Source organism: Heterocephalus glaber, unplaced genomic scaffold, assembly GCF_053883595.1.
Source record: "Heterocephalus glaber isolate CG9 unplaced genomic scaffold, H.glaber_assembly_v1.0 deba00001140, whole genome shotgun sequence".
Classification (NCBI taxonomy): Eukaryota; Metazoa; Chordata; class Mammalia; order Rodentia; family Bathyergidae; genus Heterocephalus; species Heterocephalus glaber.
Window position 1 is genome coordinate 783536 of NW_028258200.1, and position 13090 is coordinate 796625.

The 13090-nt window shown below is 59.9% G+C and overlaps 1 protein-coding gene across 8 annotated transcripts in view; it reads left to right on the plus strand.

Moving 5' to 3' along the window:
- Lingo1 (leucine rich repeat and Ig domain containing 1) overlaps positions 1-13090 on the plus strand; it is a 142888-nt gene that overhangs the window by 125727 nt on the left and 4071 nt on the right. Inside the window, exon 1 of one of the 8 annotated variants that reach the window (XM_004872060.3) lies at positions 658-1108. The exons of 6 other annotated variants lie outside the window; for them this stretch is intronic. Coding sequence is in view for 1 of the 2 variants with exons in the window: in XM_004872059.3 (XP_004872116.1) it covers positions 2906-2911 (6 nt within the window). In the remaining variant the exon portion in view is untranslated. Of the gene's footprint in view, positions 1-657; positions 1109-2833; positions 2912-13090 lie in introns of those variants that run through there. One more of the 8 variants, XM_004872059.3, reaches the window with a different exon arrangement.

A 13090-nucleotide genomic window follows, 5' to 3' on the forward strand; every position in this document is an offset into this window, starting at 1 on the left:
GAGGCGGGCACGCCCAGCGGGTGGACCTGCGCAGTCACGCCCTCGGAGCTGTGGGGAAAGGTCCTGATGTAGCCCTGGGGTAGACCTCCTGGTTGTTGGACTGGGCCACCCTTATGTTTCAGGTTCTCTATGGCCTGAGGGCCCCTGAGAGCCCTGGGTTGAGGGCCGCCTGGCAGACGAGATGGAGAGACACCTGGCCCTGGCTGGACCCCGGCTGGACTGTATGGCCTGAGAGCAAGGTCAGGGATGACCCTCAAAGGCCTTTCCTCCACGATTTTCCCCCAAAGCCTTGCCAGGGCCATGACTTTCCTTGGAGGGTGACAAGGACACAGGGGCAGGGTCATTTCCTTTGGAGACACAGGGAAGGGGAAGGCCTCTGGGATGGAGAGGGACAACTGTGGGCCTGGAGGACCCCACCCCAGGACACCAGCCTCCACAGCCAGCATTCAGGGTGGGCCAGGCCGATGGGCTGCCCCCCTTTCCCCAGCGATCCCTGAGGCAGGCAGCAGGTGAGTCGCGGGCGGGATTTGGGGGGCCGCACCTCGCCTGCGTCAGCCCAGCTCCAGGAATAGCCCCGCCCCCGCCGGGTCTGGGGAGCCGCCGTGTGGAGCCTGAGCATCTATTCCTGTCGCTGTGGGAGGTGGCTGGAGGCGGGCACTCACAAACAGCCGGGTGGGGGGGCTGAAAGATCGGAAGGGGGTCCAAGCAGCAGCTAGGTGAGGGCCGAGCCGCCCCCACTGAGCTCTGGAAGGGAGGGGACTCTTGGGTCCCTCCCACCTTCGAGTCCTTCTGCCAAGCCATCCTCCTCCAGGCTTACTCAGCCTGGAAGGCGACTCAAATCCCCTGCTCATGCCTTGCCAGCTGTGTGACCATGGGCAAGTCGAGTAACCTCTCTGAGCCTGGCTCCTGCTCTGTCACAGGGGAACAGTTTCGGCTCTGCTCAAGACTGCTGGGGGATGGCACCTGGCAGGAAGGGGCCCTGACCGGGCCTGGGATAAGCATGAATGAACATGACACAGAAGGCAGGAATCTTCTCCAGGCAGGACATCCAGAGCAGGGGTGAGGCAGTGAGCCCGAGAGGGACCCAGGATCCGTTTCCCTGGAACAGGTCTGTGCGACTCTGGGGGGGTGGGGCTTGGGGGGGGGGGCTGGGGAGCCAGCTCTTTAAGTGGCCAGGGAATGTTAACCTGGCACTGGATGGGGACCCTGAGAGCAGGGTTCTAGAGTTTGCCTGGGGAAACTGATGGCCTCGGGCTGCCTCGGCTTCCGGGCCTGCCTTCGGGGACCACACCTTGTGGACTCAAAGTGTCAGAAGCCCTGTGCTTATGGGACACAGATCTGCTAACAGAGGGGCCGTGTGCCCGGTGGAGTCCGCGTCGATGTTTGTGCTCAAAACTGGCTTGGCATGCAGCACACCTGGCTTCCCGGCGGTAGAGGGGTGTACAATGCGCGCGGTCCCAAGGGGGCCAAGGCACCCTGTCTAAGATCTCGGTGGCATCTGGATCTCTGGGAGAGGTCTCGCTCCCTGGGGCATCTTTAGATGTGGCCTCAGGACCCGATGGATTCCGTGGACCAGACGTTTTCCCGAGCCGGGTCAGACACAGAGCCGCCCAGGCCGAGGCTCCGTGCGCCCTCTGCCGGCTGCTGAGCGCGGCGCTCAGGGCACAGCTGGTGGCGAGGCCCGCGCCCCCTGCAGGACGAGACCCGGGTGGGCTGGACCCCGCGCGAAGGTGCAAATGAAGCTGGGGCGGGGTGGAAGGCGGAGGCCGGGCCACAGGATGGGGCTTCTGGGGGCTTTGAGCGCATTTCCAGAGGAGGGGACCAGGACTGCGGCCCCGGGTCTGACCCCTCTCCTACTGTCCTCCAAACAACCCTGGCCAGGTGTGTGTGTGTGTGTGTGGGGGGGGGGGTTGTCCGCTCACGTGCGCGGGTGCGTCCACGTGGCAGTGTGTAGCGACCCCGGAGAGAACGCCTGCACACGCGTGTGGCCCCGACTCGCTTCCCCACGGAGTGCGCGCACCCGGAGGGAACGCGGACGGAACTCTGGGCCAGGCTGGCCGGGGACCTGTGGGGAGCTGGACCCAGAAGGCGCCGCTCGGTGCAGGACGCGAGCGGGGACTGGGTCGCCTCTCTTGCGGGGCAGGGTTGGCGCGTTCTCGTCCGCGCCCCCTCGACTGGGCGGCCGCGCAACCTCCTCCTCCTTTCCGTCCCTCCTCCTCCGCCGGTCCCTCCTCCTCCCTGGTCCCTCCTCCTTCTCCCCCCACTCCCAGCTTCTGCGCTCCCCCCCCGCGCCGCGGCAGAACGCGGAGCCCGAGCGGCAGCCGGGCGGGGGACGGCGCGGGAGCCGGAGCCGGAGCCAAAACAGGAGCGGGCAGCGGCGCAGGCGGCAGCGGTCCGGGTCCTGGTTCCCGGTCCGTGTCCTGGTCGGGTCCGGGTCTGGTGCGGGGCACGCGGAATCCCCACCGCGCGCTCCGGCTATCGGGCCCGGGGTCCGAGCAGCATGCACGGCCGCAGCCCGCCTGCCCCTGTCCCGGCCCCGCGGCGCAGCGCGCGCGGCCCCCACTCGGGCCCCAGCGGCACAGGCGGCGGCGGCTCCGGGCCGGCGGGGGACGCAGAGCCTGGTGTGTGGACCCTGCGGCGCGTGCTCTAAGCGCCGCCCGCACCGCTGGCCGCGGCCTCCGCTCTCGCCCCGGGCCGGTGGGCTCGACTCTCGCCGCGTGGGGCGCACGGCCGGATCAGGACGCCCCGCGAGGGCGCGCGGGCTGCCGGGCGGAGGAGTCGGAGGAGGAGGAGGAGGAGGAGGAGGAGGAGGGGACGGAGGGGGGCTGGGCCGGGGCCGGGGCCGCGCCGGCGGGAGCGACATGCGATTGGTGACCGAGCCGCGCGGACGGACGGCGCGTCCGAGATGCAGGTGAGCCCCGCGAACAGGCCCTGGGCACGGTGGCCGGGCCGCACCCTCCTGGGGACGCAGGGCGCCTAGTGCCACCCGGACCGCTCCGGGGTCCCAGGCCTGGTCCGCTCGAAAAACCTCAGAAAGGATTCTTGCATTGCCATTGCCCTAATAGGTTCCCGGCTGGCAGGGCTGGGACCCCACCGGCGTCCCGTACCTTCCCATTGTGAGAATGGCCACCCTAGAGGACAAGCCCCCCATTAGCCTCAGAGTTGCCCACCTGGGTGGACCCCCGATCCCACCCCCAGGCGCCCTCAGGACCTGGCACTCCCAAGCCAGTTCTCGGGCGAGGAACCCGCCTTCTCCACAGCTCCAGTCCGGATTGATGGCAGCCCACCCCCCAAGTCTGCGGGTGACGGGGTACTGGTCGGGAAAGGGAGGGAGTCCGCGGAAAAGACCTCAGAGCCATTTAGGGGCCTCCCCTTTGTCTGCCTTCTGCCGGCTTCTCACCCCCTCCTGCCCCACTTTTCCTTCGAGGAGGCTGAGCGGTGGGAGGTGGAGACCCACGGAGAGGAGGGGGTAGGAGCCTGCTGCCCCCCCCGGGGGGCCCTGGTTATTCTCTCCTAGGTGCACCCAGGAGCCGGGTCTCCCGTGGGTCTCACCTTGGGGAGGGGGTGGGGCCAGGCTAGTGGGCAGTCCCCTCTGTGCTGCTGCTGGGGTCCCCGCTCTGCTAGCACCCTCCCCTTTGTTCACGGATGTGGTGGGGTCTGAAGGGAGAAGGGGCTTGAGGGGAGAGAGTGGGGGGCACTACCTTCTGGGCCAGCCCCTTCCTGCCAGCCTGGCCCTCCCTTGGTCCTCTGCTAGGCTTGGGCAGCCAAAGGACACGGAGCCCTGCCCGGTCCGGCTCTGGGCTTAGCCCTGCTGGCCATTATGCGATGGCTCCTGCGGGGGTGGGGGGGATGGGGTGCTCCCTTGCCAGGGACTCTGGGGGGCCCAGCCGGCGGAGAGCCTGGGGCTTCCCCAGGTCCTGTGAGGAGAGAGGGGTGCACTGCCCTGGGCCCTTTGTCCTGGTGTGTCCAGGGGGGCGCCAAATGCTAAGGAGCTGGGACCGCAGCCTGTGGGTAGTGCTTCCCCCCCACACCAGGGAGAGGGCGGGGGAGGGGGTGTGAACTTCTCAAAACCAGCTGAAAGAGGGCACATGTCAGAGAGGGGATCCTGGGGGAACAAACAGAGGGGGACAGGCCTCCTGTGGGGCTCGTGTCCTGCCCCTCCCTGCTGCTGCCAGCTGAAGTGTGTGACGGCTCAGGGAGGGATCCACTAAGGCTGCAGTGCTCCCCAGGCCTGGGTCAGAGTGTGTGCCCCATCGAAGGACCAGCTTTCCTGGGATGGGCGTGTGCTGCCCCGTGGGGCCCTGTATGATTGGAAGGGAGATGGGCCGACCACTGTACCTTGCAAAGACATCTTTGATCCTGGGGGTAAACCCTAAGGGTCTCTCCATCCGTGGCTCTGAGCACCTGTTTTCTTGTATTGAGTAATGTCCTTTAAAATCCGGAAGTCCAGAGGGACACTACCCGCCTTTCCCCAACATGGACGGCTGTGCAATGTAAAGTCGGACAGGACTCTGGTGTCACGATGCCTGCGGGGCAGAAGGCAGGAGCACCCTGGGTGGGGCTGTTCGAATCCCTGCTGGGATGGAGTTTGTGCAAGGTCCCACTGAGGCCTGAGGCGGTGTGTCAGGTGCAGGCTGAGAAAATGGGCCCCTAGAGGCAGGCAGTAGGTGGTGGTGGGTTCGGAGTCAGTTCTCCATCTTGCTGTCTTGTGCGTGGCGCTCTGGAAGGATGGTGGCTGACCAGCCCCCTGTGTCCCTCCCTGTGCTCACCCACAGATTACCTTCTGTTCTGTTCCCTCATTCCTCCACTCAGCCTCAGCCTCACCTGGCCTGGTCTAGCATCCCCACCCAAGAGACCCGCTCCCCTCTTCCTCTTGACCTCTCCTCCAGAAAGCCTCCTGACTGCTCTGAATCCCTGGTCCTCCCCCAGGCACCCTTGGCCTAGAGCCACTGTCCCAGCCTGTTCACTCAGCCCAGTTCTGTACTTCCTGGCTGAGCTGCCTGCTGGGCTCTGGGCTGGGTGTTCCTCTGGCTCCCATGGGTCCTTGAGCACCTTGGGCAAGATGAGAGTCCTTTGGCCATCCTTTGGCCTCTCTGCCTGGCCCCTAGGATGAGCAGACTTTGAGAAGCCCCAGCTCAATGACACAGGCAGGCACTCGGGGAAGGAGGGGCTCTCCTGGGGCAAAGCAGGCAGGGGCTCCTTGGAGGAGGGGACTGGCGGAACGCTGAAGTGGCAGCAGGGTTTATAGACACTGGAAGCAGGGGGAGTCTTTGTAGAGGGAGGGTGAGAGGCAGGGTCGTTTCCAAATGTGTTCAAGGCATGCTTGATTCTGACCTTTGCTTATGCATTGAAGGCATGAATGAATATGCTTGAGGGCTGTGGTGCCAATAACAATCTGCTCATGTGTGCTTGGTTTCTTCAATGGTCTTTCATGGATATGCTGTTGGAATGTGCGCCCCGGAGCCGGGGCCAGCCCCACCCCTGCCCAGCTGTGTGGCTTTGGGCAGCTTCCTTACTCTCCCTGGGCCTCAGTCTCCATTTCCAGTCCATAGGAATGACAAGATCTGCCTCTCTGATGGTGGTGACAGTTGAATGTGCTAGTTATGCAAAGCATTTAGGACAGTGCCGGGTATACAGTAAGTGCCTAATGAATGCTGGCTACTCATAATTTCTTTCTGTGGTTGCTCTTGATTTTATCCTTGGGGGTGGCACGGAGATTTGCTACCTGAGAAAAGAGAGCTGGAGAGATGGTGTGTGTGCCGTCTCCAGTTTACAAGCCTATGGCTCATCGATGATGCCTTCCTCCTGGCGGTGGCGCTGGGGCTCTCGCCTGCTTGGGGCCCAGTCTGTTAACAAGGTAATCCTTGCACTTCACGGTAACCCAAGCAGCGGTGATGATGTAATGAACAGTGTGAGCTTGCTCTGCCCTTGAACCCCCACACTCTGATAATAGTATGTGTCTTCCCGTGTACTTTTCCACATCCCACCCTTGGTTTCTGGGGCACCTAGCACCCCACATTATGGGTTTAGCATTCTCTTGGCTCTTTAAAATATATATAGCTCAGTTATTTTTGGAGTTTATAAAAAGAGCAAGAACTGTTGTATAGTCCTCTGGAATTTGCTGTTTTCTTCCTCATAGTCTTAAGCCCCATCTGTATGGTTGCACCTGATGGTGGATGCTGTTTATTCATTTTCAAGGGTGTATAGTGCTCTGTCATTTGAACATCACAATATCTTTCCTCTTCCTGTGTGTGAGCTTTGGGGATCTCACCCTTTTCAGCTCTCATGGGGCAGACGTTATTGACCCACCTCCTGACACAGTGACTATGCAGGCATCTCTGGGGGCCACAGCTAAGAGCAGAATTGGCGGGCCACTGGGCACGTTCAAGTTTGGCTTTCCTAGGAAATGTGCCAAAGTATTTTCCAAATTGGTCTCGCCAGTCTGTGCCTCCCCCAGCAGGAGGTGAGCATCCCTGTTGTACTCCGTGCTGCGGGCCGCCCCGATGTTTCCTGATTGAATGAGTGTGAAATGGCATTGCACGATGGCCTTGGCTTGTGTTTCTGGAATTCAGGGTTTCTGGTGTGTGAAGCAGAGGTTTTGATGTGCAGTAGCCAGTGTGTAACAGGTGCTTACTCAGTGACCGGCCCCTTACTCAGTTTCCCCAATTGAGGGAATGCTGTCTACACAAACCCTGAGCCCAGTCATGGGCAGGGGCCATTGGAGAGGAGGGGGCACAATGTGGAAAAGAGAGAATAGAAAATCTGGGGACCCCTTGGCTCTGTGTCCAGCCAGGGCAAGGCTGTCCCAGCACGGGAGGGGGAGGACCCTGCTTCCTGCCCCACCCCCTCTACCCTGGCACCTGGCCTGGGGCCTGGTGATGGCAAGTGATTAGCAAGACTGTGGTGACAGCAGATGGAACAAATGTGTATTTGCTCCTCCTCCTCCTCGCCACCCTGGGACCTTCTCTGATTGCCACTGCCCATGCAGGGAGGCTCGTGGGAATTCAAAGGTCCCTGGTCCCAAGGCCTCCAGGCCCCCGGCTGCCCAGAGGGGAGCTAATTGGGAGCCGCTCCCTCTGCCAGCCCTGGGCACCGACGATTGATTCCATGCTTCCTTCCCAGCGCAGGCCTGGGCCCCTGGAGCTGGTTAGAGCCGGGCGCCAGGGCTGGCAGAATAATTATGCCTATTTCGTGTGACACCCAAATTGATTGCCGCCAGGGTGACATTAGCAGGGCATTGTTCCCGTCTCCAACCTCTCATTACATGTTATTAGGGTGTGTGGTGTGTGTGTGTGTTTTTCTATTTTTTCCCATTTCAGAGAATTAATCTTTCCCTGTACCTCCTCTGCTTCCCTCTGCAGAGAACCCACTCTGCCTCTGGGAGGGGGTGGAGCCTGGCCCAGACACTGCCTCTGGCAGCCTTGGCAGAGACTTGGACACAAGATGGGGCATCTCAGAGCCAAGTGGGGCTTCTTGGGTGTAGAGCCCACAGGAGGCTCCTGCTGTGTCTTTCATCTTGGTCTTGCTTGCATACCTCTTGTGGTGGGCTGCTCACTCACTGTCAAGGCAGGTCTTCCATCTCAAGCCGTCTGATGTCCAGTGATCATTCCTGCTGAGCTGAGTAGTCCTCTTGTGAGACTCTGGGTGTCTCGTGGGTGGGCAGCTGAAGGGGCAGAGGGCTCATCGCCATCTTGCTTCTGAGCTCAGTTTGCCAGGTTGGAAGGATGGGCACTGGTGAGCGTTTGGCCAGTAGTCAGCGGAAGGGCAAGGGTTTGCATGGCCAGTGCCAGGAGTGGGGCAGCGCTTTTATTTATATCTGCCTGTGCATGTTATAAATAACTCACTAGATCTGGGTTTCTGATGTATTGGGGGCTGTTTTTAATCTTTTCTTGTTTTTGAAGCAGAAATAACCCACACTCCCACCCACCCCTGACCTGGCCCCACTTCGAGGACAGTGTCCAAGTGCCCCGGGTCTGGCTGGCGAGGGAAGGCGGCTGCCAGCGGGGAGCAGGCTTCCTCCTAGGCCCCGGCCATGAGATGCTGTGGGGCCCTGGACGGGTCCCTGATGCTCTTGGGCCTCAGTTTCCCCACCTGTATGGCAGTCCCTGAGGGCATCGTGCCCATGGAGTAAGACAAGCTAGGTCCTCAGGGGTGGGCCAGGGCCTCCAAGCCTCCCCTCCTCATAAGAACTGGGTGGGTGCTGAGGGCACGTGAGCACCAGTGACACATCCCTCCTTCCGCTCTGCCTGGAGTCTGTCCCTGGCCTGTGGGACCAGTGTCCACATGAGAGGTATGTGGTCTCAAGATCATGCAGGTCTTCAGGCCCTCAGACCTGAGTCAGAGAGAGGCAGCTTGCAGGTGTGGTCAGGACTCAGGGGAATCACCCCCTTAGATTGGATCCTGGCTCTGCCGTTGTCACTGTGCCACTTAGGGCAAATCATACCCCTCACTCTGCCCCTCACTTCTGGACTCCATCAGATGGGGATCAAAACCCAACATCATGCCGGTGTTATGAAGATGGAACAGTGTATGCCCCGTGCACTGTTGGCACCCTCTGAGTTTGTGTGTTTGGTGAGGCTGATCGCAGGTCCCTGCCAGGCTACCAGTGCCATCCCCTCCTGCCCACCTGGCACTGCAAGCTGTGGGCTCCAGACCAGGGCTGTGCCTCTCCTGGTAGGGTTTGTTGGCCTGAGCTGTCCCAAGATAGTGGAGCCTCCAGGGCTGGGGCACCTGGGAAGGGTCTGTGGTGGCCCAGGAAGTGAAAGGGAGCCAGCAGGTGTGGACAGCATGTCCCAGGGCCACTGGCCTGCAGGGTTGGGCAGAGGCCTTCAGGATGCTCCTGTGCCTGAGAGCCTGGGTTGGCATCTCAGAGACTTCTCAAGGGAGAAGTGGGGCCCAGACCTGGGTGTTCCTCAGGCCCCTTCAGGCCACCCATGTAGGCACTGGCCTCACCTACCCACTTTGGGATGGTGCCCAACACAGAGAACCTGGTGAAGGGTCTGGCAGGTCCAGAGCAGCCCAAGCCTTGCTTGAGCCTGCACAGCAGGACAGGGATGCAAGGGCTAGAGCCCAGGCTGAGGCCTGTGAGCCCTTCACCCTGTGTTGGCCCAGAACCTGCCTTTTCTGGGCCCCACCCTACCCTAGCTCCTCCTCTCAAAGCAGCCACTACTGGAGGGCAGAGCCTATATATAGCAGCCTTTAAACACTAAGATGCTTTGACAATTAAAATTCATAATTTATCCCACAAATGGCTTGGGGCTGCAGGCCTGCCGGAAGGCTGGCAGCTCCTGGGACAGCGGTGGGTGGTAGAGTAGCCAGGGACCTTCCTCCCTCACCTGCAGTGGCCAGGTGCTGGCCCTGGGGGACACAGGGAGTCCAGGGAAGCTGGAGGTGCCTTGCAGCTGCCCAGGTGACAGCCACACCCTGCCCAGTGAGCACTGTCCGCCCAGAGGCCAGGGAGCTTGCCCAAGAGAGAGAATGTTGTTCCTGGGAGGGAGCCACAGGAGGGATGGGGCCGATGGGGCTGGTGGCACTGGGCCAGAGAGGATGGGCAAACACAGTAGAACACACACACACACACACACACACACACACACACACACACACACACACACACACACACACATACACACACACACCCTGGGGACCCAGCAACTCTTTGCCAGAACCAAGAGCTAGAGGAAAATAAAGAATTATACAGACAGAGGACATGACCTCAATTTTCTTCCAGGTTGAATTTTCTGCCCCTGTTAGGGGTGGCTGAGGGAGGAGGAAGGCTGGCAAAGGCAGGGGCAGGGCCAGCGAAGGAGGAGACACAGGGATACCGGGCTCTCCTGGTCTGGCTTTCTCCCATAGGATCTCAGCCTGTGGACTGGGGACCTCTGGGGAGGGGGCTTCCCTCACCTCCTCCCCGTGTGCTGGAGGCGGCCCCTGCTGTCCCTGGTTCTCAGCCTAACCCCGGGATTACCTGGGCTTGGCTGAGCCTCCCCCATTAGCAGCTCAGACCCTGGGCCATTATCAGCCATTCATGCCTTAGCGGAGATGAGACCCAGCTGGAGCGGCGGCTTCAGGAGTCCAGGGACCATGCAGGAAGGGGTAGCACAGAGCAATACGAGTCCCTGCTCTTGGAGGGACCTGACCCAAAGTCCTCTTCACCCCCACACCTGTGCTCCAGTGACACTGCCCTCCCCTGCCTCTAGGGACATATGATTAGGGTTCACCCTGAGCTCCCTCTCTGAGCCTTTCTGAAGCCCAGACTAGAGCTTGGAGGGTGGAGCACACATCCTCTGCCCAGTGTCCTTGAAGCTGTCAGAGTTGTGTGATGACTCTGTCCCTGTGAGGTGGAAGAGGCCAGGCTCAGGGGCTTCTCCATCTAGGGGCCACAGTGCTGCTGGGGAGAGGGTGTTCTGAGACCCCCAGAAGACCCAGGAGGCCGATCCCCCCTTCCCAGGGCTGCTGGAGAATGGGTTTGGGACAGTGATAGGCAGTACTATCCAGAGAGGGAGGTTGAGTCACCGATGCAGGCTCTGGCCTCTAACTCCTGGGCCCTGGCCCTGCCCCCAGCCCCCAGTGCCCACCATCCTCGCTGCCTCTCTCCCCTCCTCTCTCTCTTTTTTGTCCCTGCTCTCTTAGCCATGGAGCTGGCCAGAGCCCTGTAGCTCCTTCCCTGTTGGTCTTCCCTGCTGCTCCAGTCTGCTGCAGACACAGCCATAGCAGCAGGGGCCTCAGTCAAGATGCACTCTTGTCACCCACCCTGGTTCCCAGGGAAGAAGCCACTGGGCCACTCCAACCTTGGAAAGGCCTTGTGGGCCAGGGGCCAGGTGCCTGCATGAGCCTCTTGAGGCCCAACAGCCCCACCTTCCCGACCCTGACATCCTACCCTTCCTCTCCTACCAGGCAGCTCTGGAGCAGAGCAGTTTTCTCATCTGTAAAATGGGCTTCTGTGAAGGCTGCCGTGAGAGCCTGAGACAGAGAGTGAAGCCCAAAGCTGGTGCTGTCTGTTTTCCACAGGGGTGCAGGGGGCGCTTGGGGTTTGCATACACCTGGCTGATGCTGTGGCCTCCACAATGACTGTGGCCTTCCTCAGTGGTTCTCTAAGCCCATGGGTGCCTCCATGCCCCTTTCCTGTCCACTAGTTGCCCTCACTGCCCTGAGCCCTGGGGTGACAGCCAACCTAAGGCCCTCATTGGGCCCTCATGTGAATCCTTCCAGCCCCTATGAAATCAGGGTTTGAGGCTGGAGACCCTTAGCCAGGTTTAAGGACATCCCTGTCTGGCTGGAGAAAGTCCAGTTTCTGATGTTGCCCCTCCCCCAAGGACTCTAGGCTCCAGGCCATACTTGGACTGTAGGGAAACAACCAGAGAAGGTGGGCATTGCCTGGGGCCACATAGCAGGCTGCTCATGCAGAACAGCACTAGCAGAGCCAGGCCACGTTGCTTGAGACATGGGTGAGGGCATGGATGGTGTCCCGAGCCTGCCTTCTGCAGCCTCGATGGCTCCCACCTCTCAGGGTGCCCTAGGGCTGCTTCATGTCCTGGGTACAGCCATCCTCTGCCTGCTTCTGATGTTTATTGTCTGTATTTATTGGTCCAATTTTTAATTCTTGCCCTTGTGGGAACCCCTTCAGGGGGCAAGGTTCTGAAATAAAATCCTGATTAAAATGTATAAAACACATCTCCTGGCCACTGCAGGAATGGCTGGCAGAACTCAAGGCACCAGGACTGCAGATGACCCTCAGAAACAGCCTCACCTGCACCTGGTGACAGGGACCTCATGGGGTATGAGACCAGGATGTAGGCCCAGGGCACTGTGTTTATGCTGGGCCACCTTTCTATACCTCAGTTTCCTTGCACTACCTGTAAAAGACAGGAATGAGGCAGTGCCCACATGCTTGTGCCCCTGGCTTCGGGGTGGCAGCTGCACAGGGCAAAGCTGGCCAGAATTTCCACCAACCTGTTTAAATTTTCTCAGGAGCCCGCTCCAGGGAGAGCCCCATTGGCAGGGCTTGCACCCCTGAGACCCATGCACATGCACTGCCTTTCAGAGAACCTCCTTGGGTCTGCTCTGTGCTGACCTTGGGCAAATGTACCCAGAATCTTGACCCAGGATCCTTTGGAGGGGGACTGTGCTGAGGCTTGGGAGGAGGTTTCCCTCTTCATTCAGATCATTCAGATTGCTAAGAAGGTCACTCTTGTTGCCATGATGAGGGTTTGCAGCCTTATTTGACTGGCTTGCTTCTTTAGCTTTTATCTCTATCATCTTGTAGCATCATGTTTCTATCTTGACTCAGTCAGCTTTGGTACAGAATGTGCCATCCAACAGTTAAATAGTATCATTGTACCCAACAGTTACATAGTATCATTGGATCCAGGAGTTACACAGAATCACTGTATCTAACAGTTACATAGTATCCTTGGGCCAAACAGTTACATAGTATCACTCCATTCAGCAGTTACACATTACTGCTAAGAATAAAGTGCTTCAGTATTGTAGACCAGGGATAGGATCTGATGGAGCAGGTCACAGATGGCTTCACGGAGGAGGTGGCCTTTGAGGTGATAGCCACTAAGACTGTTGGGGCAGGAGCTGGGAAAGTTCTTCCAAAGGAGGTGGCTTAGCAGCAGGAATGGGCAGGACAAGTGGATAGCTGGGTGGCTTTGCTGGGAGTGGCAGGAGAGGTGGTGGGTAAGTTGAATCCAGGTGGGTAAGGCTTTGGAAACAGGTCTGCGTGAGGCACTTGTCTCCTGCAGGGCGGTCCATGTCCCTTGCCATCTCCTCCTCCTCAGCCTCCCCTAGTGGTTCCATACCCTCCGCCAGCCCAGCCCTAAGCTGGATGCTGAAAGTCCTATTTACCTCTCGAGGTCCCCAGCTGCACACCCGAGCCAGCCCCAGCTGCCAGCCCAATTACTTATTGATCGCCTGTCAGGATGTTTACTTTTCTGGTGGGTCACTGGAGCGTGTGTGCTGTGCAAAATGGCCTGGTGGGGGTGAGGTGGGGAAAGGCTGAGCCCCGGGAGCATCTGGAGAGAGGAAGAAAGGGTGGACACAGCCCTTGGGAATTATGGAGCCTTACGAATTCCATGACAAGTCA